Source organism: Myotis daubentonii, chromosome 18, assembly GCF_963259705.1.
Source record: "Myotis daubentonii chromosome 18, mMyoDau2.1, whole genome shotgun sequence".
Taxonomy (NCBI): Eukaryota; Metazoa; Chordata; class Mammalia; order Chiroptera; family Vespertilionidae; genus Myotis; species Myotis daubentonii.
In genome coordinates this window covers 23750373-23777180 of record NC_081857.1, presented here as the reverse complement: position 1 = coordinate 23777180, position 26808 = coordinate 23750373, and the positions used below count along the sequence as shown (strand labels likewise).

General features: G+C 46.7%; 1 protein-coding gene across 1 annotated transcript in view; it reads left to right on the top strand.

Annotated features, from left to right (window-relative positions):
• PAPPA2 (pappalysin 2) overlaps positions 1-26497 on the top strand; it is a 229048-nt gene extending 202551 nt beyond the window's left edge. Inside the window, exons 21-22 of the mRNA XM_059673457.1 lie at positions 22078-22176; positions 23534-26497. Of these exons, the coding sequence (XP_059529440.1) occupies positions 22078-22176; positions 23534-23608 (174 nt within the window). The 3' untranslated portion in view covers positions 23609-26497. The remainder of the gene's footprint in view (positions 1-22077; positions 22177-23533) is intronic.
• Positions 26498-26808: the final 311 nt, after the last annotated feature.

Here is a 26808-nt window from a genome sequence, read left to right as displayed (position 1 = left end):
GGGCAGCAATACCTGAGCCTGCAGAGAACCAGGTGGGCGAGACAGCTGGGGCCCCTGGCCAGAGTCTCAGGTCCCACCCAGGACTTTGGGGTCAGAAACCCTGGGGAGGGTGTCTGGCAGCCAGTGTACAAAAGCCCTCCAGGTGGTTCCGATGCTCCTTCAGGCTAGATACCTGCCACCCTAGAGTTTGAGGAAGATGGCCCAACAGTGATAGTTTTCAGGGACTTAAAGAACACACCAATACTAAGATCCCTCCTCTGATTCCAAACCTCTCCCTTTCTCTTTCCCTCAGCTGCCGAGGGAAACCTGTTCAGTCATTCTTTCCAGTCTGTTCTCATGGCTGCCTATAAGATTTACCTCTGTTACTGTGCTTTAGGAATGCCTTTGTATCATTAGTCACAGATTACTTCTAATAAATGCCCAGGACTTGAACTTCAAACTGTGACCAGATAGAATTGCTACTCATCTTTCAAAAAACATACATGTGAGTATGTCTTTATAAGTTCCTTATTAAAAGGAGAAAAACGATTCTGTTTAATGAGGTCTATAGACAGAAACCCCAATGTTCTATTACAAGTTGATTGCTTGGGCACGATGGGATTGTGAGGTTGTCTAACTTCTCTTGTTTTCCTTTATTTATATCTTGTCATGTAAATAATAGCCAATAATCAAACTTCTCTTTGCCATATTTCAGCTGTTTACAAATCAGATATAACAATCATGTCTTCCCTGCCTCGCCGAGGAAGGGTCATATGGGCTTACTTTTCTCTTACTGTCTTGCCAAGTTCTTTAGTATCTGTGAGTGGAAAGGAGTAATTAAAAAGGGTTTAATCACAGTGGGAAGAGTAACGGCCTAGCAGCCACTAGTAGGGACAGCTATTCCACTTCTGGTCAGGGTAGTAGAGGTCCTTACAAATCTAAATCTAAATACGTGTTGGACGTGTTAAAATCCAGAGAAAATCTGAAAATGAGTTTAAGTTGGAGCTGTCTTTCAAGCCTACCAGCTGCCAAATTCCAGTCCCCTGGAGATCTGTTTGTGAATGTCGCTGCCAGTTCTGTGCAGTGCACACCAGACTGAAAATCTGGGCATGTGTGCAGGCTTGTCCAGGGTCCCATTCGGTGCAGGGCCGACTTCAGATCCTTCAGCTGGAATCTCTGAGAGCCCAGCTCCAAATGTTAATTAGGACAAGGTTTTCATTTTGAAAGCAAAAACCATTGTTTTCTTTCGCCGCTATTTTTCTTTTTTTTAATGAAACATTAAAAGCACAGCCGTGCAAATTGGAAAACCTCATCTAGATGAACAACATTTGTGAGAATGTATGCTCATCTGAAACTCCCGTGGAGCCACACTGTGACATCCTGGTGGGCTTCCTTCCACAGGCTGCCTTCAGCTTCATTTGTCTTCTCAGCCTCCTGGGTGGGCCACTTTCTCACTCTGTTAATTCTCTTTATGACATGGCTTGTCCCTTTCTCTCCTCCCACCCCACCCTTTTTCTGATTTACTCTGTGCTTTTCCTTATTTTTCTGTTGTTTTGATTTTTCATGTCTAGCCCAGGCTTGCAGACAATTTAAATGCTACTTGCTTGCAAAATTGACATCACAGAAATGCAACTTTCTTTGACCTGCCTGACCTTCTAGATGCTTCCCAATCATTATGCTGAGGCTATAAAATTAGCAGCGAGCAGATATAATCAGGTTATATCTAGAAATAATTCCATCCCTTTCTTCTTTTCATGGGGACTTTGGTCCACTAATACTTCTAAAATGTGTTTTCGACGCAGTCTGAGCATGACTCAGGACATTCACTGAGACTGATCTTAAATTCCATGGGACATGGATTAGTCTGCCATTTACCATCATGGTCATTTGTATAACGCTTTTATTAAATAATCATATGGACAAGCACTTTCAAAAAGTTCATATAATTTGAATTGTTTCTAATTTATCCTACCGAAATAGATATTCCTTTAAGTGAAATTATTTTTTTAAATAATTGTTTGTTATAATGACTGAACACTAGCAAAGTATTCTATTAAGTCTCTTACACTTTATTTTTCAAAGTGTATAAAATATAGAGATTGGCAAAAGTAGGGTTACAGTTGTGAGTACATGAAACAATTTATTTTTGTGTTATTATTTGTTAATGTGTTATTTTCCATACAAACAATTATAAACCTACTTTGCCCACTCCTGTGTGTATGTATGTTTGTGTATCTATGTTTTGCCTCACCCACCAGAGAAGTAATGATAGAGAAAAGGGTGATACTCCCAAAAGATTACAGTTATTTACAAATCACAGCAAACAGCACTTGTAAGAAAGGGTACACATTTCATCCCCTGGCCAATGAATTTAAATCTCAGCTCCACTGATATTATTAGCTATGTTTTTGCATAATATTTTTAAACTTAATTTTAATTGTATAAAAGTAATACATGAACCCAGTTTTAAAAAATCAGGTAGCACCTGTAGGTTTATTTGCAGGACTAGCAGTGCCTGCCCTCTGCTCTCTAAGCTCAGTGAAAGGAGTGAGATGGGCAGTAACTTCGTGGAAAGACTTTTGATATAGGTGAGACTTGAATATAGTTATTGGCTGTGGGTAGTAATCTTGTTGAGAGACTGGAGACTCGAAGTAAAGGGAGTAGGAGAGGTTACAGATACTGTCGACTCTGAGGCAGGTGGGAAGGCTAGAACGATGACTGGAGATAAGGCTTGTAGGGTAACAAGTGGAATTCAGTAGAATTTAAGGAATTCATGCTCAGTGGTTTCTCATTTCTCTGTGCCGACTTGTCCATCTCAGTTGCTCAGGACAACATCCTTGGTGTCATCTTCATTCCTCTCTTTCTCTTGCCCTCCACATTCAGTTCATCAGCTAATCCCACTAGCTCGGTCTTTAAAAGATACCCACAATCCCACGACTTCACCACTTAACCTGTGTCACCTGCCACCTGGATTACCGCAACAGTGTTGTAGCTGGTCTCATGATACCCTGTCTGTTCTCACGGTCTACTCTCAACACAACAGCCAAGTGGGTCCCCTTAAAATGTAGCTTAAATCCAAGCATCCCTCTGCTAAAGTCCTTGGGTGATTTCTCATTTCACTGGAAGCAAAAGTGAAAGTCCTTCCAGTTGGCTTACCCCACCCTCCCAAAGTCCCTGTCTGACCTTTTGACCCACAATGACAGCTATCCTTCCTCATTCTCTACCTATCCCCCAATACACAGTGCTGCCTCATACAGCCTGTTTATGTTTCTATAGAACTGTTATTTTCTAATCACTAAGTAAGTACTTGTTAGAGTTAATGTCTATTTCCCCCACTGGACGGGACTTTATTTTAGTCACTGTTCTATCTCAAGTCCTTGGGACAATGGTATATTGACTACCACATGGGAAGTGCTCAGTAAATACTTCTGAGTGGATGAATGAGGTAGGATGGTCAGGGCAGCCCCACATTGCGGAGAGAACTGGCAGGAGGGTAACAGCCTGAAGAAGTAGCTTGATTACTGTGGGGGGAAAGAAATATTTTGCTAAATAGTGAAGAATAAAAAGATTATCAATAGACCCTGAGTTCTGTGACACCGTTAGGAGTTTTTTCTACTGACTGTTCTTTTGTGTCATTGCTGTGGAGTTAAGTGCGCAGTCAGTGTGGCCAGGGCTGGGATTCCGGGCTGGGCAAGGTTGGGACCACCTGGGTCCCTTCAACTCTTTGAAGCTCTGAGGAGAGAAAGCTTGGCTCCATCTATTGCAGTGGTTCTCAACCTTCCTAATGCCGCGACCCTTTAATACAGTTCCTCATGTTGTGGTGACCCCCAACCATAAAATTATTTTCGTTGCTACTTCATAACTGTAATTTTGCTACTGTTATGAATCGTAATGTAAATATCTGATATGCAGGATGTACTTTCATTGTTACAAATGGAACATAATTAAAGCATAGTGATTAATCACAAAAACAATATGTAATTATATATGTGTTTTCCGATGGTCTTAGGTGAGCCCTGTGAAAGGGTCATTGGACCCCCAAAGGGGTCACAACCCACAGGTTGAGAACCGCTCATCTATTGCCTTTCTTCTCCCTGGTTATGTGACCGTAGTCCAGTCACTAACTCCCATGGGAAAATGATATCTCCCTTGGTTGACTTTTAGGTTCTTTTGCTCTCAAATGTGAGTGTATCTGTGAAAGCATTTGTAGACACTGAAATGCTACACACATGCACGGGATTATCTTCATTATCATCATCCCTGTGTGAGAAGGCTTCTGAAGTGAGGCCAGCCTAAGGCGGGCGACACACCCTAAGTGCCCCCACCGGCATTCCCACCAAGGGAGTGGCCACGACCAGGGCACACAGCTGCCACAGGCCAGTGAGGGGCACAGGCTCCCCTCCCCTGTCCACCAGCCTGATTCCTTCCAGGCCTCGAGCTCCAAGCTGGTTTTCTGTGGCTCTTCTTGGAAAGGATCCGCCTTTCCAAGCATAGGCACCCAACTGGACATCAGACCCCTGTTTAAAGTGGCACCCAACAGCTCAGATCTGAGGTTTGCTGACAGTATCCCAGCTCCAGCCCTACACTTGGGGTGACCTTGCTTCACAAGCTCCCCCATAAGAGAGGATACCCACTGTCCATAGAGATACAAGCCCTCCACCTCATTTGTCCTCTATTTCATTGAACAGAGTAATAAGAATAAGAGAGAAAATGGGCTTTTGAATGCTTAACCAAACTGAAAAATAAATAAATAAATAAATAAATAAAGCAAAACAGGCAAACAAAAGAAACCTTAGACTATGCACCTCTTTTGTGAACAGACTCATTGCCTCTTCCTTATCTCAGAAGCCCTGCCCAGGAATCCTAAGTAAGCCTTTTGTTTCCCCAGTGGATTCTCCAGAGCCTTTTCAGTCTTATACCTTGTTTTCCCTCCTATGTACGATCAGTAACGAGAACTTGGCAGGAGAAAGATTCAAATGGGTCAGGAGGCGCTTGTGGCTCTTCTCCGGCTTGTTTTCCATAGCCCCTTCAAGCCTCTCAAGACAAAGCTGGCTGCAGATCTAACCCCGGTGAGAGGCCGAGGCCCGAGCAGACTTCCTGCAGCACAGTGCCTGGGTTCCCTTCCACACACATGCACCCACACATGCACACACAGCCCGCACCCGGATCCTCATCGAGAACAGATGTTGCTGCCCCCTGTGCCAGCCACGTGTCCTTCATGGCATTTTCTTCTGCTAAGCTCCTGGCAACCATGTTTTTTTTTTCTTCTCCCCTCCCTCGGCCTCTTACCCTCCCCTTCCCTACCCCCTACACCCGCCGCATGTACAAATTTCCGCCTGATTCATGCTGGGCCAGCCTTAGATTTTTGTTGTTGTTATTGTTATTGCAAACATTAGATGCTTCCAAGCTGGAAAAAAATGAAAAGAAAAAAGAAAAAGAAACCACAGCAACCCCCAAAGAAAACATGTTCTAACCCAGGAATGTACAATACTTCATGCATGGGAAGCATCTTCCCGCCTCTCCAAGCTTAGCTACAGAATCTAGGGCTCCAGATTCCAACACATGAAAAAACAAGTCCATGCAGCTTTTTTTGGGTCTGAGCCTCATAACATTTCTCAAGCAAAAGGCTTGCTGCTCCCCCCAATGGCTAGGGTTTGTAGATGCCCCATAGCCTTCTCTCCCAGCTTACACCATGGTTATTAAACCATGTCACTCCTTCAGGTCCATTTATTCATTTCTTCACTTAAAGTAATATTTTCTGAATGCCTACTATGTGTCAAGATTACAAAAATGAGTAAGGAGTTCCCAGCACAGAGTATGCAATAGAGGTAAAAAGTTAAATTACTACCCAATGAATATTGCTACAAAGATATGACCTAAGTGGCATGAGAACATAGAGAATTCATCAGATAGCTTGCTTTACGCTCATGGAGAAGATTGTATAGAGGGGAACCATGTGAAGTGGACTTTGAAGAATGAAGAGGAGTATATGGAAAGGCAAAGATGTGATGTGGAGGGAAATGGCAAGATGCAGTCATCAAGTTTTTCTGTAATAACACTGCCTAACAAGTGATCCCCAATTAACGATATCTTTTAATAACTATTTACTCCTCATTTGCATTTGCAGACTGACTAAAGTGGTTCTGCTGTAGATTGGGTTGAGATATGCTCCATGTGCCTGCAAAAGCATGCCAGTGCTTTCCAAACTTCTGGTCAAATATAGCAACTGTCGTACATGCTCACAGTCCACTGGTCAAGGCAGACCACATGGCTAAGTTCAAAGTTTGTAGGAAGGGGAATCACGGTCTGCTGATAGTGAAGTAATGGCAAAGGAAGAGAGAGTAAAAGGAACTGTGGGCATAAAATAATACCTGCCAGTTAGCCTTCTTAGTCACAGACATCTGCTATATTTATATTCACTCCACTTCACCCTAAGTCACTCCAAAAGTCTTATCCAGGTGTCACATTAGACTTGAAATCTGGAACACTGATTTACATAAGGTTGCATGTAGCTTCTGTTAATCTGGAGTATTTACATAATCTGGTGTACTAAAATTCCATGTTCTCAGCTGTCCTTATACCCAGTGGGCAATGTGGAGCCGAATAAGACAACTATAATAAATATTCCCTTTCAAGGAGAAAAATGAGAGGCATGTAACAGTCATTGGTCCACAACAATTCTTAAATCCCTCTGAGGAAATTTACAAAAAAACGCTCCTCTAAGAGTAGGTAGGGAGTGCTTCTCATTTAATAGTTTTGGATCAATCCCTGGGTATAGCTCCTAAGTCCATTGTTCTTCATGGCTCTTGGTTCTGCTCTCTTGGAAGTTCTTTCTTTTCCATTATCCTCTTAGGGTCACAAAAAGAGCATCAGAGACAATCTCCCTCTGGGAAGCTAAGTAATTTTCTCAGCCTGCTTTCTCCTGGTAATAGAGGGGACCAACATTCTTCTTATAGGAAGTCCATTTTCATCCAAGCTGATGATAACTTTTGGCAGTTCAACTCTCACAGCTTTATGTATTTATGTATTTATTTATTTAACTTAAGTCAAATCCATGTTACAAGGGCTGTCCTCACATGTCTTTTCAAGATGTTTCTCTCTCTCTCTCTCCCTCTCACTCTCTCCCTAGCCCCCCCTTTCCCCTCTCTTTTTCTCTCTGTCTCTCTCGTTAATTATAGGTATTCTGTGTTTATGAGGCCGCTCTGGGACAAAGTCCTTAGTCTCTTTTCTACGAGTCACTTTGTTCAACTGCAAGCCTCCCTCAGGTGCCACTTTAATTTCGTTAGAAGTTTTAACAAATCATGTAATGGTCCACCCCTTGATTTGGTCATTGCCTGAAGTTAGGTCTTAACTTCAGTCTTAGAAGGCCTTTCCAACACAGAGCATTCCTCAGTGTTATCGCTTGCTGGTTGGGGGTGAAGAATAGCCTTGTGTTTTGGCTCCACAAATCCAGGATTTCTAGTCCTCAGATTCCCTGCTGGTTCTGCTGGCAAAGCAGCTGCTTTTTCTGTGCTCCCCCCTTTATCAAGTGAAGGTAGTAACCACCAGCTCAACCTAGTAAATTCTTCTTTAAATCTCTTTACCCAAAGCCAGTAGGCCATTAAGTAAATTTTCTGACCTGCAAGTTTTAAAGTTAACATTGTAAGTGCCCTCACAACTACAGGAAACATTTAATCAAATGTCTTGGCACTGCATAAAGAGCTATTTCATTTTTACAGCTTCCCAAAACAGTTCCCGCGCTTCCTGATACACCATGCTAGTACCAGGGTTTTAGGTGTTTATTATGGCAGCACCCCACTTCTGATACCAATTTCTGTACTCAAGTGTTGCCACGATACTGTCATAGAGCAAACAACTCACACCACTGGTGGCAAATCACAGAAAACATTACTGGTCTTCTCAGTTAAATGGATCCGGGGAACATGAACAAGTGTGGCAGGATTTTGAGGTTAAGAGCTAAGCTGGGGGTAGGTCACTCAGGCTATTATGTGCCAAGATAATGAGTTTGGAATTTATTCCATAGCCAGTGTTGATCCAATGGAGGCTTCTAAATAGACTGAAGTAATCACAAATTAACCCTGAAATCTCAGTCACTTAACATGAGAGAGGATGGCTTTCTCCCACACAAAACATCTGGGGTCTCTAGAATGCCCATCCATCTGGTTCAACTTATTCCTCCGCCTTTTCAAGATGTGGTCTCCATGGTACCTCCAAAGATGCAGAGACAACAGAGAGAGAAAGGCTAGTAACTCTTGAATCCCTTGGACCAGAAATAACACATCCTTCCTACTTGCCTTCCCATTTACCAGAACACGGTCACATGGCCTCAAGCCACTTCAGTGAGTGAGGGGAACGAGATAATCAAGTGAGCAGTAAATACCCATGTCACAGAGAAAAGATGATAAGACTTACATTTTAGGAAGAAAATCATGGTGGCAAATTGGGACTGTGAAAGTCCTTATCATCTCTCATCTGAACTTTATAAAGTAACTGAACTGAGGAAGTGGAAAGAGAAGAGATAGAGAGGCTCAGTGCGAAACTTTCTGCAGTGGAATGGTGAATATTTGGATGTTGGTTATGATGACAAGAGAGGAGGTGAAGATGAAGTTAACTGGGTTGGAGGGGGGAATGGATGATAATGTGGGCTTCCATCTCAGTAATATCTCAGTTTGCTGTGAGATACGTTCAGCCAACAATTTATCAGCAATGAGAAGAGCTTGCTCTTATCTCTGCAGTTAGAAGTGTGTGCTGTTTGTGTTTTGTTGGTTACATATTTTGAATGTCCAGTTAAACCAGCTTCTAGAGATTAGGAAGCATATTTAATTCTGTATTTTTACCGACCCCCCATAATCTAGTTTAATATTAAACATTTATAAATAGTCCATTAATATTCAAATTTGGCTAAGTGATGCTCATTTTATTCTCTTCTTTTGACTGCTCCTGGCATATTGTTTGGAAAACATATTATGCATTGAATATGACATACTGGGGTTCAGAAGCAGTTAACTACTTTATTTTTTAATGAGAGAAACCAAGTAGTAAACGGAATATGCATTGTCTAGATGTGAAAGATCCTGAACAAGAGGAGAAATCCCCTCCCCAAAGTCCTATCCCTTGTGTGCTGGTTTGGAAGTTTAAAATGCTTAAGTTTAATTTTCACCTCTATTGCTCATTCCCCAAGTGTCCTTGGGCCATGGCCCTTGGTCTCATTTTCTCCATCAGTGGAATGTGGATAATCATATTAACCTGCCTCACCAGGCGATGTGAGCACTAATTAAAAATGAGATTAGATTCAACTGAAATCTTTCTAATGGGAGGCATATGAAACGTGGTGGTGCATGTCTGCAGAGCTGTGAGGTTTCCGAGAACCGTCTAGCCTTGGAACCACCTCTGCTCCTGATAATACTGCAGCCGAGTCGATAGTGCCTGCAGCCTGCCTGGCTTGCTGGCCGTGCTCACCTGTCTTGGTTTCATGCCTGTGTGCCCATCCAGAATTGCCAATAACCGAATAGCAGAAGCTGGTGATCTTTTTACTTCTTTGGGCTCCCTGCTTTCTGGTTGTCCCCCCTCTTAACTCCTTTCACAATCCCTCTTTTCAGACAGGATCTCTGGGGATTCTTTGGGTTGACAAGTCCGTGTAAATAACTAAATTAATAAGTTCACCAAATAAGGCATGTGTGTTAGACAGTCTGGCCTGCTATAACCAAATACCATAGATTGAGTGGCTTCGACAGCAGACATTATTCCACTCAGTTCTGGAGGCTGGGAAGTCCCAGATTAAGGTGTGGGTAGGTTTTGTTTCCTGGTGAGGGCTCTCTTCCTGGTGTGCAGATGGCCACCTTCTCACTGTGTCTTCACAAGACAGAGACAGAGAGGAAGTTCTGGTGTCTCTTCTTAGACAGGCATTAATCCCATCATGAGGCCCTACCCTCATGAAATCTTCTAATTACCTCCTAAGGGCCCCTCCTTTAAATACCAATATTTTGGGAGTTGGGGCTTCAGCATATGCATTTAGGAGCAACACCATTCAGTCGTAACAACATGTGTTTTGCTTTGCTTATGCTCACTTCACCTGGGTGGGAAATATCCTGATACACAGAGCTGCGTTTCTCAATTTTGTTTAATGAGTGGCTACTTCCACTATGTGATTTTGGAGGTGCTGCCCTTATTTATCCCCCAAATACTGGTCTGGCCTATGTGGCTCACAAAATCCCCAACTTTCCACAATTAAAGTCACTTTTTTGCCTTAATATTTATCTTTTATTTAGTTGCAGATATATATTTTTCATTGACCCCTCAGTATGTCAGCTGCTTTCCCGAAGGGCAAGAGAATACAGATGCTATGGTAGGATGGATACATTGCTTAGGGGTGTGGTCAGAGGGAGCAGAGTCCAGCATGGGGGTGGGGATGATGGGAAGAATAAAAAGGAGACCAGGGACTAAGGACAGACTTTGACACACAATGCTGCCATAGCTCACTGTCAATGCTAGAACAGAAGAGAGGTGATTGGTATTTTAGAAAACTTTGCTCAGCTATTTTGCCTGCTTAAGGCATGCTATATACAGTCATTCTGTCCCCATGGTTGGTGAACGGTGAGATCCTTGGGATTTCTGGTCATAGTTATGAGAGAGGAAGAATGACTAGGGAGGGCTACTTCTGGGAGGGCTACTGTCAATCTTCCCTGACAAGGAGCCATCAGTACCCAAAGTATTCAGGCCCAGTGCACTCAGGAAACAAAGGAATTTCTCGTGGTTTCACAGTATACTTAATAACTTTATTGAGTGTCCATTGTGTGCCAGGTGCCTACTACAAGGCATTATTCCCGTTATTATCATTTCCGTTCTACTGATGAGGAAACTGAGGGGCTGCGTTTATGTCCAAATGTGGGACTAGGGTATGAACCCAGGCGGTCTGAGTCCAGAGTCCCTGGGCTGAAACTGGTAGGAAGATTAAAAACAAATAAACAATACATGAACCAGGAATGCAGGGCTTTTAGAAAACTCACCAGAGAGATGACCAGGAGATGCTGGCCACCTTTTAGGGTACCTCCCTGGGCTTTGCAAGCTTTAAGCCAGAGCAATTGGAGAAAGAGGAGGCGTGCCCACGAACCCTGCTCTGCCAGGATTGGAAACCGAGGAGATGAGACCAGGGAACATGTTGTGAAACATGCAGCCGCTCGGTGGATGAGTGAGTAAGATACACAGACAAGCATCCCATAGATAAAGGAAATGTAAACGAGACACTTGCACAAAGAATGGGTTCCATATGGATGCAAGTGAGACTGGATGGACTGACCAATTAACAGAACACAGAACAGCCTGGCTGACAACCCAGGATGGCGTGACAGGTTGAGGACGAGAACCACAATAATCAGCCCCACAACTGGCGCTGTTCATAGACACAGGCACTGAACATCAGACCGAGGCTAAAAGCAACAAGACTGTTGGCAAGAGAATCTTCTAGAATAAACATGACACCTCCCTCCTGCCATTCCTCAACTCAGCTGGTGCTGGAAGTGACTGGGGGTGATAAAATAGTCATGTCTAAGTTGTGGGGAAAGCCTGGCAGACATCAGACAGGAGCGAAAATGCGTGGACCTTCGAGCCTGTGTTTATATGGAAAAGGCGAATGTGTACAGTGTCTCCCTGTGAGGTAGGGCAGCGTCTGCTGACGGCTCGGGCTCTGTTGCCCGAGACCCAGTCCTTAGGTTTCGGAAGGATTCTTTCTAGCTATTTTTTTTTAATGAGACAATTTTTTGAGAAAAGCCAACTGTCATAGACAGACTTTCATCTCCGTCGGTCTATACCCAAATATGACCATTCACCAAGTCCTGATCGTTTTCCTTCGCAATCCCCCTCCTGTCTGCTTTTTCCTTTTCTATATTACAACCAGCCAGTTCTGTTCTTCTCGGTTCAGACCTGCTTGAGGTCAGCTTCCACCTGCTCTGGGTCCCTCCCTTTCTCTCTTGAACATGCCTCGCTGTTCCCAGATCCAACCTTTGAAGCTTGGCTTTTATCATCTTCTGCTCAAAAACAAACAAAAAAGAAACCCACCACCAAAACAACCACCTTCCATCGCTCCCCATTGTCTCTAGAATAAGGACTAGATTTCTCCGGTCCGGATGGAGATTTTGACCTAGTTCCAAACTTGGCCCATTAATCGTCAAGGCAGAAAACCACAGGTATATTCTCTTTTGCATCTGAAATCTTGGTTTGGATGTGCCCTCCTGCTGGAATTTTTCTCCCCGCTTCTCTGCCCAAATCCTGTCCATCCTCACAGATGAAGCCTAATCACACATATGTCATAAAGCCTTCAAACTGTCCCAGCCCCTTTCCTAGTCTGACCCCCTGTAGCTCTTAGCTGTGCCATCTACTACGTTGGGAATGAGTTCTCCTTGGCCTGTGGTTTCTGCCCTGTTGTCTCAAACACTGTTCAGATGCTGCCTTATCTGGTGCTGATGCCACCGAGCCTCTGAGACAAACCTTGTCACGTGCAGACCCTACTGTGCTGCTTGTACAGGAGTCACATTAACTTCAGGTCCATCAGAGATCCCCGGGCTCCAGCCCCAGCCCAGGCCGGGCCGTGGGATTGCTTTAAAGTTAAGTATCCTCGATGGTACATCTCTCGTGACTGTCTGATACTGACTTTTCCTGAGATGGAAAGTGGCTATGGCATGCTCATGGTTTTAAGGAGAGTTTGGACCAGGTGCACAGTGCTGAGAACTGGAGCTAATGCTGAAGGCATCTAACCATCCATGTTGGGGTGGGCACAGTGCAGGCCTGAGCATTGGGTGGTGGCTCTACATCTTTTCTTCAGGCAGATTCCGTTACAGCTTTGGGACTTGTTTTTTCTCATCTGTAAAATGGGCGTGATAACAAAACTTACCTCCCTGGGTTATTGTGAGATATATTCCATGAACACTTGTGAAAACTCGAAGCAGTGTCGATGAAGATCTACCCCAAGTTGAAACCTCTCTGTAAAGAGCCGGGTGTGGTATCAGAACAGGGAAAGACTTGGTGAACCACTGATTTCCTAAAACAGCTCTTCCCACTCTGGGAGTCTAGAAATTTCTCCTGGAAATTTCTCTGTGTGTACTTGATTGCTGAGGAAGAAAACAAGGTAGGGGTGAGGGTTGAAAGGAAGAAAGAGGGAAAGAATGAGAGAGAATGGGGTAGGGGAAAAATAGGCGGTTCAGCAAACAGCAGCAGGGCCAAGAAAAATATTTAATCCAAACAATGAATATTGTCTTTTCCTCCCACAGTCTGCATTCCCAGTCATCTTCCATGGGCAGGCCTGGGAGCCAAGACATGCCGAGCTGCCTGGCATGAGTGTGTGTATGGCGGGGGTGAGGGGTGGCTATGAGTATGTGTGGCCGGGCTGCTCTGGCCTGCCTCAGCCTCCCAGGAACTGCGGGCTGGCCAGGGAACTGGGAGATGAGGACGGAGACAGAGGGAAGTAGAGGCTGGATGCCCAGCCCACCTGCAGCCATGGGCTTCTCCTCCCTTCCTCCTAGGGGCGGGTTTTGCACCTCTGACTCCTGCTTCCTCAGGCCTTGTCTCCTCCCCCTCCCAGAGCTGTGTGAGCTTGGGAACAGCACATGCAGCCTGATTCTCCTGTCGTGTGGGGCATGGGCCTGGCAGAGGCCCAGAGAGGAGGACCTGGGTGAGAGACCCCCAGCAGAGGGGCTGGCGGCCAGGCAGCAGGTCCCACCTGCTCGCAAGGTGCCGGTGGCTCAGTTTCATTCTCCTGCATCTTTATGCTGGGTTCTCGAAGAGTCTAAGTTAGCGAACCTGTACCTGGAAGTTACGCTAAGCTATTTACAGGTGACGTTTTAGAGAGAGTAATGCATAGTGAGAACAAATACCTGGGGAGGCCAGGGGACAAGACAGAGGAAAGGCACCTACCTTATCTTGGAGGAAAGGCAGGAGTGGAAAGCAAGAAATAGTCTGCCTCCTTCGCTTATAAAGTCAACTAGGGGCCCACACGTCTCACTAAATACTCAGTAGGCATCTGTGATGTCGTGTCAGGCACTGCGCCTCATGGGGGCCTTAGTGCCAAGGGAAGTAAATGGGAAGCGTGAGGGACACAGAGGAGGTGCCTCTGATCCCATGGCCCCGGCCGGGTTCAAGCCTCTGGTGTCAAAGTTCCTGCCTCTGACCTGAAATGCAGTAGGCTGGCTCCAGGGAGCTGGTGAGGAGGCAGAAATTCCAGGAACAAGCAGCAGTTAATCCATTCCTCTTCGAAAAGCCAAATGCCATGCGGCCAGAGTGTGTTGCGAGAGCTTGTGGCCACCTGTGCCCCTCCTGCCATGAAAACAAGAACAAAATCAGGAGGATTCACAGCTCCCCAGTTTTGCAATGGAGAGTATGAAGTCTGAGAGAAGGTCATTGTTGGGAGCCCAGCGCCAGGCCACAGGGGGACTGCTGCCAAGGTCACCAGACGGCATCTTGGGAAGCTTTGCTCCCACCTTCTGTGGTTCCAGAAGGAGGGAGGTTGGTGCTGCCATGAAATCAGAGTTTGACAGTAAAGGGATGGGAATCTCGAACTTTGTAAAATCTGGCCAAGCTGACCATGAGGGGTCAGCTGCTCCAGAGAAAAGGGGAAGCCTGGGGGCTGTCGTCAGACTAGCGGAGGAGGAAAAAAAGGGTTCTGAGGTTTTTATTTAGGACCCAGAGTTGGGGTTTGATGCTCCAGGCAGTGACCTTGAGAGTGATTCTGAAGATGTGCTGAAAAAGTAAAGGGTGGCAGGGAGTGGAGCACTGGGTCCTTCACAGTCTTGTGCAGTTTTGGTAAAAGGGTGAGGGGGGCGGAGATAAGAGCAAGGGCACAGAGCATGGTACCCTAGGTGACACCTCTGACCCACAGCAGTGGCTGGCAACAGTGGCATTTCTCAGTGGCACAGCTCACAGATTTGCCGGAGGGTTGTGTCCTTTTGTTCCTAAGCCCCCAAGGGAGCATGCCAAGGGCCCACGGAAGGGTGCTTCCTTCTGGCTGTCATCTGAGAAGCAGGGCTCTTGCGTTGAACTGATCTTTTTTGGATAAATGCAGCCTCACGTGAGCATCCTCTGCCCTGTCTTCACGCTTGGGGATCTGACCCCCCTTTGGGGAGGATGAGAAGGTCCGGGGCCACATTGGGTCAAGAGGAGAGGCTGCGTGGGGAAGCAGGTTGGGTGTGTGAGTCAGGTGGAAAGTCTGCTCTGCGGGGCTTTATTTGCAGCCGAATGAAAGGGGCTGCTGGGAGGTTGCTCTTGGCTGGAGAGCGAGCCCCAGCCAGCCTCTCACCTTCCTGTTTTCCCAGTGCACGAAAGGGCAGAGGTGTCAGTGACGGCTGGGGGTTTTCAGAGGCTAAGACACCCACGTCTCCACGATGGTTTGAGGAAAGACGCAGGTGCCAGGAGCCAGCCAGGCCTTTCCCACTGTTTTCCTAAGTCCCAGGCCATTTCCCTTGTCTCCTGACACGCCTCTGTGACTCAGATGGGCACCTTTCTGGTGAAATGAATGGGGCAGGAGGCTCACAGGGACGGGAGCATCCATGGCATTAACTCTGAATGCTGGGGGCGGAATCCTGATGTGTTGTTTTTTTTTTTTTTTTTTTACCAGAGTCTCTATGGAGGGAACTCAGGCTGCCCACAATTGCAAAAGCACAGGCCGTGTTCCTAGCACCTTCATGAAACAGATTCATTGAATGCTTACTGTGGGCTGAGTGTAACCTCCATTTGCTCATTTATCCCTTGCAACAGCCCTACAAGGCGGGTGTTCTACTCATCCACATATGAAGGTACTGCAGCCTAAAGAAGCCAGGAACTTGTTCAGAGTCTAACGGGCGGTGAAGGAAGCCACAACCTGGGCACAGGTTTACCTAACACTACCTCCCAGGCCCTCAGCCACTACACTAAGCAGCCTGATCATTTTCCAGAGCTATTCAACTCTGGGCACCTTGAAGCAGATGAAAATAGTGCAGGTGAAAAAAGTCATCTGACCTTAGTGTTTGCACCATTTTCCAATGTCTAGTCTGAGACTGTGCTTTGGCTTTGGTGGCAGATGAGATAAGCTGGTTATCACCAGACTTCTCTGTAAAGGTACACATGTGCTTTCTTCTTCTGAGGGTCTGGTGGCTTCCACAGGCAGAGGGTGAAGCTCACATGGACCAGTAAAGCTCAATAGACCATCAGACTAGACCCAAGTCTCAGGGCCACCACACAAGGCTGCTTCCCTCTGCCCACGCACCAGAATGTGTACCTTCATTCCCCTTCGCCAGCCTGGGCAGCGTTGCCGTCTGACTGTGCCATGCACGTCAGCCCTCACAGCAGGGTCTTCTCCCAACACTGACTGAGTCACGTAGAAGTTCCCCACCCTGCAGAGGCCCCACGCCTAGGCCCCTATTCCTGGTTGGCTATTAAGACGCAGCCACCTGATGACAGGTATCTGCAGACATCCCCGGGACAGCCGTGGTTCCACGCCTTGTCTTCTCTGGTTTTCAGCTGCTTCTTGTTTTTGGCCCCGGCTACTTTCCCTTCCCTCATCATCCCAGCTGCATAACCGAGAGAGTCATGTTAAATTCAATGCAACATGTTGGGGTTATTTATAAAAGGAGAACTTTTAGATGGTAGGTTCTACTCTCTCTTCCCACTCAGAAATGAACATATGCCAATACTCTACCTGGTAAGATAAACATATATATAATCTATCTCAACCCCAGTGTCTGACTATAGAGTCTAGGTTTATACTAAGAAAAGAAACAGAAAAGGACTTGTGCCCTTGCCAGCTGGACCTATCTCTGAGTTATGTGATTATTATAAAGCAGCAGGCCCAGTAAGCTTTCTAGAGCCAAGGAATCATGAAAAGGAGGACCTGGCCGTTAGGTATGTGTAGGAAATGTAGGTAGCCACCATCATATTGGTTTATTTGTTGAGAACCTACTGTGTTGGCCCTGAACTAGTCTCTGGAACTAAGAAGAAACTAGACTCCGGGCCCTTGATTCAGAGGACTGAGTTCTACAAGGCGGATGTGCATGAAAGGTACGGGAGTAACACAGAGGCAGGGAGAGCGCTGTGTCCGGGAAGCGGGGAAGGTTTTCCAGAGGAGGCTATATGGAAGGAACTCTTCCTGCTCAGTCCATCTCCAGGTGGCTGTCTGTTTTAGTTTTACATTTCCCAAGAAGACTGTTGCAAACCCACAAACATGAGCTCATTGGCACCTTCCACCCAAGGGGTGCACCCAGGAGGAGTGGCAGGACTTCGTTTCCTCTTTCCTCAGGTGCCTGCAGTGAGCAGAGACACTCCTGGCTGTAGCATTCTGGGGCCAGAAACAAACGTTTCTGCGTTGCAGGCCTCTGCTGATGGGAGGGGAGCGAGGTGCTGCTTCCTTGGGGGGGAAATCAGCCTCTTGGCTATTGTGGGCTGACTCAGTCCCAAGATGAGAAGGAGTCCCAGTGCCAGGGCGCTTGCTGGGAGCAAACTTAGACCCACCACTGAGAAAATCGGAAGTGAGGTTCTGGGGGCCCAGGGGAATTGAGATTATATACCTGTGATGCTTTCTCGCTTTTGTGTTGGATGTCTGGCTTTACTTCATGATTAATGCCTTTGCACCTAAGTCCTTCTTATAGAGGTGCCAAGGGAATTAACCTCACCCTGCATTCCCAATCACTAAAACACTAATGAAATCATCACATCATGAGAGCCTGGTCTTGTAGAAGGAGCATCAGGTCAAGAATCAGGACATTTGGGCTCAGTTCCCAGGGCTGCCACCAACTGGCCTTGCAAGCAGGACATGACCCCTTTTTAAGGCTCCATTTCATCATTAGCAAAATGGGAATTTTGTACCCAAATGGTCTTCAAGGCTTCACTAAGCCTTAGAATTTCATGTATCTATGGTCCTTAAAACAACAAAATAAGCAAATAGCATTGCGGTTGTCAAGGGTCCCTGAGTGGCCTCAAAGGCTTCCCGAGTTTTGGTCCTGAGATGCTGAGTGCCTTGCCATGGAGCCCAGGCACTGTGGACATGGTAGGCAGATCCACGCAGCAAAAGGAGAATAAGAATCAGGCCAGAGGGCACCATTCAAGGGAAGGGTCAGAGGAAAAGAGAATTAGCACACACAGAAAGCAGTATGCTTTTACACAGAGCTTGTACCTGTAACAGAGGCCCCCTTGGGCACAGCCTCAGAGCTGCTGTGCACAGCGGCTTCTCCTGCGCCTGGTGCAGCCCAAGAGGGAATGGGTGTGGGGCTGATTGGTCATTCACATCACTGGAGGGTTTTGATGGGAGTTGGTGTGGGTGAAAGAAGATGTGTTAGGCCCCAGGCAAAAACTTGATCACATCTTCTCCTGGTCCACAACCCTCCTCAAGATGCTTAATCAGGATTCTGCCCATGCCTTCCCTAAGGGATACAGTCACTTCTGGCTGAGAGCCCAACCTGTCGGTTAGAAGATCTGAAGTCTAAACTAACCTTTCTAACGCATCCATGTGGCCTGACTTCTGCTGCAAGCTGTAGAAGAAAACTGTCCTTAGTCTGATTCAAGTCATAGAGGTATTATCAGCCAGCCAGTCAGTCGATGGAAATCTTCCCGGGGCAGGCCCTGCACTAGGCAGTCTGGGACCACCCACCTCTCTGTCTTCTCCCTCTTCATTCCCTGACAGTTTTCTCAGGCCCCTCTTCCTCTCTCATCCAGTCCTGTGTGTCCTCCGCAAGGGCTACTGTAGAGCCAGCCCCTGAGAGCTCATGCCAACACCACCACCCCAATTCTGGACTAGGGGCGTCTCCCCTGCCCACCTCTGCTAGCACTCACCGTGTGAGTGAGCCATACCTGCTCACCGTGGGGTCTCTGCCAGGCCGGAGCCATGTTTTATTTGTTCATTTACATTTTCCTGTCACAGTGCCTGGCACCTATAGGTGTGGGATAAAGAATATTGACTGATCCCATGAGTGACTACAACCATGGACAACAGACAAGGTCACCATCTCTATGGTTAACTCCCCAGCAAAACCTTAAACAGTTTATCCCCAGATAACATACATAACATGAGAAATTGTCTTTACTTTTGAGAAGTTTCCAAAGCAATATAGGTAAGGTAGACTGAGCGCCTTCCTCTTCGTATTCCTTCACTTACACGTAGCCATTTATTTGGCCACCACATCTGCCTGGAACACAACTTGCACAGAGAGGCTGGCAGGAAAGGCCTTCCAGGAACAACTACAATAGGGCCCATCCAGCTCGTAGGTCATAAGAAGAACAACCCAGACTCTCAGACTCAGCCATTCACTTAAGGCTCCACTAAGCCTTAGAATTTCATGTATCTATGGTCCTTAAAACAACAAAATATGATTCTAAGAAGCCAGAGTCAGGCCTAGTGTGTGTGTGTGTGTGTGTGTGTGTGTGCGCGCCATTTTATACAGGTTCTCTTTTCTTTTGTCAAAAATTGTTAAAATGAAAATGTGGCTTCTAAAGGAATGAGGCCCAGGTATTTGAAAAATACACTTTGTTTCCTGGTGTGACGGGAGGAATGGGGCGTAGGTGTCGTGGTGCCATCGGTGGTCACACTGAGCAGAGACACCAAGCCGCGCATCCTCCCTTGGGAAAGCTGCTTTCGGGAAGGAGTGCCACCCCAGGTCGGACACCTTTCCGGGACTGAGACTTAGATCTCCTGTCTCCATCCAGTCTACAGAGGCTTAAAAACTTGGGATCAATTAGTCATTTTCCCTTCCCACTTTTTCCATTGTCAGCTTCCCAGGACCGCGTTGCCATGGGAGCCTCTGTTTGTTTCGGGCAGAAAAGTTGTCTTTGGCAGGTTTGGGGAGGAACAGTTATTCATAATAGGTATATAGTAAATTAAATACTCGGGTCTGTCCAACCTTTTCTCTGCATTTCTGCTCCTTCTTACAAATTCCCATCTCTTCTCAGACGACCCTCTAAGAGCAGAGTTTGAGCAGCAGCTTGTAGGAAGCCTGTCTGGGTTGTAGCAGTGGAAGTGCACTGGGACCTAGAAGGTTACCCAGACCACTTCTCTCTCAGTGTGTCTTCCCTCATGTTCTTGAGGTGAGAAGCCATGCTTGGGGAGCACGTAGGAAAGAAAGATTCCCCGGCATCCTTTATTCACCCATCCAACTGCTAACGTTGTCCATGCTGCCACCATACTTAATTGTGTGGGAAATGTATTTTGGGTGGTCTCTTTTATAGACAATTGGATGAAAAAGAAAGGAGGAACCGATGACGTTGTGCCAATGAGTCAGTCGGGGTTGGAGGAAAAGGAACAGATGTCACGTTATATGAGGAAATAAACTCCAAACACTTGAAAAAGAAAAACTCGGGGGGAATCTCAATAGATGTATCTGATCCTCCAGGGAGGGCCTCTGGGCGTCACTAGGTGTTAGGATGCACTATTACTTGGCTGCAGTGGGAGACCCAGATTCTGATGGTGTAGCTATTCTCTGTTCTCCAGAGCCAGAGGCCTTGGCTTCATGTCAAAGACAGATGCTCCTCTTGGAGCCTTTGTCTCTTAAGCCCGGCGAGGCCTGTGTTGAAAACAGAATTCATTTTTACTTCCTGCTCGCTGCCGACATGATTGTGCAGCTGTGCGACAGCTGTTGAGTTCCACCCCACAAGTAGCAGCTTTTTAGTGATCAGCAAAGGGGTACACATCTGGAATGATGCTCAAGTGACCTCAGGACCCCGTAGAATAAATCAAAACACTGAAGTAATATCTTGGATGAGCTCGTTCTGATGTAACTCAATTGCTAAAAATTATTTAATGGCCTTTTTTAAAAATTTGAGTTTAGTGATCTGTCTCATCAAAGCACAGCAAAATAGAGAGTAGTCCTTCTATTTGACATTTAAGGAGGGTGGGGGAGAGAAAGTGATGTGAACATGTAAACTGGAAGGTGGCCTCAGGACTCAGGCGTCTATTGACTGTCTTGTGGTCCAAAGAATCTGACCACGAGATGTTTCCTGAGGCTTTGCTTTTGGCCATTGCTCAGGATGGAGAGAGCTAATGTGATTGGGTGGGTGGGCTGGCTGCCTCACCCTCCAGGATGCCGTGGGCCACCATTGCCCTCATGAGTGGTTCTAGAGAAACAATGCATTGGGCCGCTGAGCTATTTTTTTTTTAACCGCTTGTTGCTATTCTTATCACACATTCCCTTTTGGGTGAAACACTCCATTAACTCTGGTTTGGCCTGGGCCCCTTTCCCATGTTAGTTCCTGTGAACTCGCAGCAGTAGAGGAGTGAAGGGAAACGGTTTAGCTTTTTATGCTCTAACCCTATGTCTAGCTGCTGCGCACAAGGGGCTGTGCAGGTCGGACTATCTCTTCTCCGCACGGGTGTCCCAGACCCAAGAGCCACTGCACTCTGGACAGACATCATTTGAGTCCTCATAGAACCACAGGACTGCTAGGATCTCTAAGGATAAATGCCAGGGATGAAAGTTATAGTTTGTGAGAAGCACCAAAACGTCAAAATACCTGACTGCTGATCCTAAACTCTGCTTTAGCTATGAGACCCCAGGCAATCTTTGTCATCTCTGTGCATCTCCACTTCCTCACTGATAACATAGGAATTTTAAAGCCAGCCCTGCCTTGCATTGAAAGGTTGCGGGTTTGATTTCAGGTTGGAGCACATGCCCAGGTTCTGGGTTCGATCCCTGGTCGGGGTGCATGTGGGAGGCAGTTGATCGATGTGTCTCTCTCACACTGATTTATCTCTCTCTCCCCCTCTCCCTTCTCTCTCTAAAACTCAGTGAAAACATATCCCTCTGATGAGGATTAAATAATAATAATAATAATAAAATGTGTGAAACTGTTTTGTAGCCTACATGATATAAGGGCCTGTTATTACAAGAATATGTAACAATCCATCAAGGAGTTCAGACGAACATTCTGGACCCCTGTGTAGGCCAGGAGCAGTCTCTACAGGTGAAATTTGATGATTCCTTAGGCCTGATGGTCTTGAGATTTTAACTTCTTGAAAATGGGAGGTCAATTGTGTCATGCCCCTTGGGTGTTCTCCCGTAATATCTCCTGAGTTCTGCACATGAAGTTGGGCAGGGCTGAGTGGGAGAGGGGATGAAGCTGGGCGTGGACCCTAAAATCCCACCTCCTTGCCAGCCTTTCCAAGCAGATGGTTGGTGTGATACTATCAACAACCGAGCCTACTGCCATTACGATGGGGGCGACTGCTGCTCTTCCACACTCTCCTCCAAGAAGGTAAGTGAGGGCACCTGGGGGTGGGGTGGGAGGGGCAGCCCCAGGAATGAAGCAGATGCCTTGGTTAGCTTTCTTTGGTGTATAACAATTGGTTTTTATTCAACAGTCAAGAAGAGGGGGTCACAAGGAATAAACACTGGGGTTTCTAAAGGGACAGGATTCAGGATAGTGGTGTTTTAGGATAGCTCCTTCAAGAATATTAATTCTCTCATTGTCAGTGCAGCACCTCCTTCAGAGAAGCCCTGGCTTTTGCTCCTGAAAAACTCCCACCTGCTTGCCCTCCAGGAAACATCTTGAAGTTAGGAAAGAATGGCCTCCGCCCTTTGGAGAGGCAGGAAGTAATATCCAGTTATTAATCTTCATAATTAAATTAATCCTATAAAATGTATTATAAGCATATTGCAAACATATGTTGAATGGCCACCACAAGCTACCTGGAGTCCTCCCTGGATCATATACTGAACACTGGTTCTTTTCTCGATGCCCTTTATTCCTATTGCTCTGGGTTCTATTACATTAGCAAGTATGCTTAAGCTAAGCCTGTAAAATTCAATAGGCTGAAATTTTGCAATAATGTGGATTAAAAAAAAAAAAAGCCCTCCAAAGATATTTGATGCTAGTTGGCCAATTTAATGAATCAGAAATATGCAAGAGATGGTATTTCTGCCTAGTGTACTCGGACTATTAAAACACATCTATTTTTAACTCATTCAATTGTCCATGCCAAAGGGTAGAATCTCTGCCACTTTACCTCATGTGTACCGAATGCCCCCATCTCTCTCAAGCTAGTTATGGACACCCCAAAAGTGTGTTTATCTGTTGATAGAAATGCCAACAGTGCAGACTCTATTGGACCGTCTCTGGCATGAAGGAGGGATAATTACATAGCAGAAAGGCAGTCTAGCCATAAACAGTGGGTAGAGAGATGCACTGTTTCACCAAGCCAGAGTGTATCCTTGATTCAAGAAAGGCAAGCCTCATGCTTATGAAGATGCCAAGAGGGTTCTATTGCTCTAAGCACATCCGGGCACAGAGCCCTAGACCTGGGTTATAGGGCCTTGGGTTTCCAGGTGGTGTGTCGTGGCCTTAAGTCGCCCAGACTCTCTTGGCCTTCTCTGTGAAGAGAAAACATTGACGTTCATCTTAACTACTTTACAGAGATTTTGTGTCGACAATAATGTGACAAAAACATTAACAGCAACAGTTTTAGACATCAGTGGTGATTTTAGGAGGAGTTGTTACAGGAGCTATCGGTTCCTGGAAATGTGTGCTTTATAGCCATCATCTTAAGTCACATAGACACCCTCTGGGGCACTTTGCTGCGTCCTCCCCACCTCATCTTCTCCTTGACCCTCAGGTCATCCCATTCGCTGCTGACTGTGACTTGGATGAATGCACCTGCCGAGACCCCAAGGCAGAAGAGAACCAGTAACTGCAGAGGAGCCCCTCCTTCCACCCTGGAAGCAGGAAGAAAGAGAGGCCTCCAGGGAAGGAAGGAAAAGGTGAATGAGGAAGGAAGTTCCTGGAATGAAGGAAGAGCATGGAGCTTATGAGGAACGCAGGAGGAGGTCTGTAGGAGCCGCCGGTGGCATCAAGTAGCTCAAGTAGGGAAGAATCATAGGCAGTTGATTAAAAATAGGAGAAATATGATAGGTGTACATGGACCCTCCTCCCTCATTTATATTCTATCCATCTCCATCCTCAACTTCTGCCTACTCCCCGCTGGGCACCCTGCCCACTCCTCAGCCCCACCCAACTTGTACACCAGTACCAAACACACTCTCCACACCCAGTTAGAATGAGCTGCCACCTTTCAGGACTCGTCTGTTCTAAACTGGCTCTCTCCCTGTCATCTGTGTAGTCACCCATAGTAATAACAAGGTTAGTTATTCTTTATAAGTATTTAAACATATAAATATATATATTATATTTTTTGCTGTCTACTAAGCTAAAAACTACCCATTGTTCCACACATGCTGCTATGAAGTTCACATCCAAAATAAACGCCGAGGGTTTGAGGACAGAAAGGCAAGTCCTTCTGCCATCTTTGTATCCATGGGGATGGGCTGGCTGAGGAAAATAGAGGAAAGAGGCAGATTAGATGGGGTTCTTGAAGCGAATGTGTCAGCTAATCATCTTTTTATGAGCTGAGCTGGGAGCCGGGCCCACTTTGAGGACTTGGGGGTTGGAAAGATGACACGAGAAGGCACGGAAAGTTGGGTGAGAGTACCCACTAGTGGCTGGACCACAGGAAAGCTGGACCATGTTTCTTGAGTTGCCATCTGAAAAGAATATATTAACTTCTCTGAACTCTTAGTGGGGGTCGGTGAGACCTAGGATTTCTGCTCTTCCTGTGCGCTATTCCCAACATGGCGCTCCACCAGCCAGTCAGTCAACACGTTCGTCTTAGGGCTCCTTCTCTGATCACCAGGATTACAGCAACTCACATTCCTCCTACTTGGCTCCCATCTCCCTCCTTCTGAGTCCCCAAGCCTGGCCATCATTCACAGCCGCATGACTAATTGTTGACTTTCCGGGAAGAAAATGTTATGGAAATGACAGACAGGAAAGGCGGGAGGAGATGGAAGAACAGAAGGGGTGGAGGAGCAGAGGGAAGCCATGGAGAAGAGAGAGGCCGGAGGTAGTCAAGATCCAGGGATGAAATGTGTCAGGAGATGCCACCTTGTTCCAGGCTCCAACGCTGACCACAGGGATCCTTTGACTAACTCCGAGTCGGAGTGCTTTCTCTTCAGGCGCGATGTGTCAGATCTGTGGCCCAGACAGTTCCATCTGAACAAGCTATGGAAGCACGTGGAGCAAGGGTGACACTCTGTGGGGAGAGAGAAGAATTTCAACCATTTAGGGTCCACTTCGTTATTCCTTCTAGTTGGGGACATGGGCCGTACATGCTGCACCATGTTAATCTGACTGTATTGCATCCCAGGCTTACATTTTGTACATGAGGTCTATGACATTTGTGTTTCTTGGCAACAGTTTCCGGATTAGGCCTTGGGGAATGAGCATCAGGAGCTAATTTCTTGTTTGAGACACCAGTTTATCATCTCAGGGAGGGCCAGGAGCTTGCCTACCCTGAAACTGCTTAGTCTCCCATCAATACGGAGTCCATGGCTGTGCAAACAGGATGAGGACATGTGACCCGCCACTGTCTTGAGCTACACGTCACACAGGAAAGAAGACTATTCTGGAACAGATGAAGAGGGCATGGAATGAGGTGGCTTAGTCACTGGGGAAAGGAAGAGCAGTCCGTCCATCCCATCAACGCTCATCCTTACGACCTCCAACCATGAGGTTGCAGGAGAAACCACTCGCTGTCTGGGCTCACATTTAGTGCCCAAGAAGAGAACAAATGTTTATTTCTGGGATTCTGGTAGGCTTCCATATGGGAAGGGCAATGGAGAAGTTTCAACTCTCCATTAAAAAAAAAGTGTAAAATTGTTTTCTTGGGAGGAGTACCCGAATTCCTGGCGGGATATCGAGTTCTGTGCAGGGTCCTGCTTTGTCTGAGATGGAGGAGGTAGACTTCCCGGCCTGGCCAGCTCAGGAGGCTGCAGCGCCCACAGGAACACGGCAACCGCAGGCCATGCCAGGGCAGGTCTGTGCTCAGTGTCCCCTAGGAGTGGCAGTGAGCACGCTTCCCTTTCATCCTTCACGTAAAAGTATTTTATTTTCTGCTGGGGACACCTGCAGTTCCCCATGGCCTGGAGTGCGCCACCCCTGTGGTGGCTGGAAGGCTTGCGGCCTGAAGGCTGCCTGTCCGTCAGCTCTGGCCACTCGGGGAGGTTCTTTCAGCCCTTGTCCCGGGATTAGTGTTTGAGCTCCTTCGGTCACTTGTCAAGTTGAAGGACTTTGGGTATAGCTCCCCCTCGCTCCCCAGGATGGTCAGCGTTCTGCGACTCTCACCCACCCATGAGGTCACAGGCAGCCTCTCCCAGGACCCCTCCTATCTGTGTCCTTGTTTCCAAATCACATCTCTGCTTCCTGTTTTCCCTGGTAACTGGGGGCTCTGGTACCCAGTTGCCCAGGACTGGTTGACTGCGGCTTAGTGGGACAGTCTCCGACCAGAGACGAGAGGACAAACTTGTACGTGAAAGGGAAGAGCTGCCCTGAGTCTCCCTTTCCCTTCTGTCCACTATGAGCCATTGGCCCTGATGCTTGCTCGGCACCACCAGTGAGTGTGTCAGCTGGCGCCTGCGAGGAGGGCTTGAGGGGAGCACGGTGAACGGAGCCCATCCCTGCACTGTAAGGTAACAGCCACAGCCAGTTACTCTGTACGACTGTAAGGTGTTCATTAAAGAAATTAGCACAGAGCACGTGAGGTGTGTTTGGTGTCTTATTCCCTAAGTCCTCCTGCCACTTCCAGATTGCTTTGCGGGTGCCAGTGCCAGATCCAGAGGTTCATGACTGATGACTGACCATTCCTCCCGGGCACTTAGAAACGAGGAAGTAAGTGGTATGTGTGAGGGAGAGAAACATGGAAGTTCGTTAGATGTGATGATTAACAAAAGCAAAGCGCACGGTAGTGATGTCAAAAGCCTCAGGAGTTATAGCAATAAACGGCAAGAACCCTTTACGGTTCAGAGGAAGTGGGCCTCACTCCTGATGCCAAGGTAG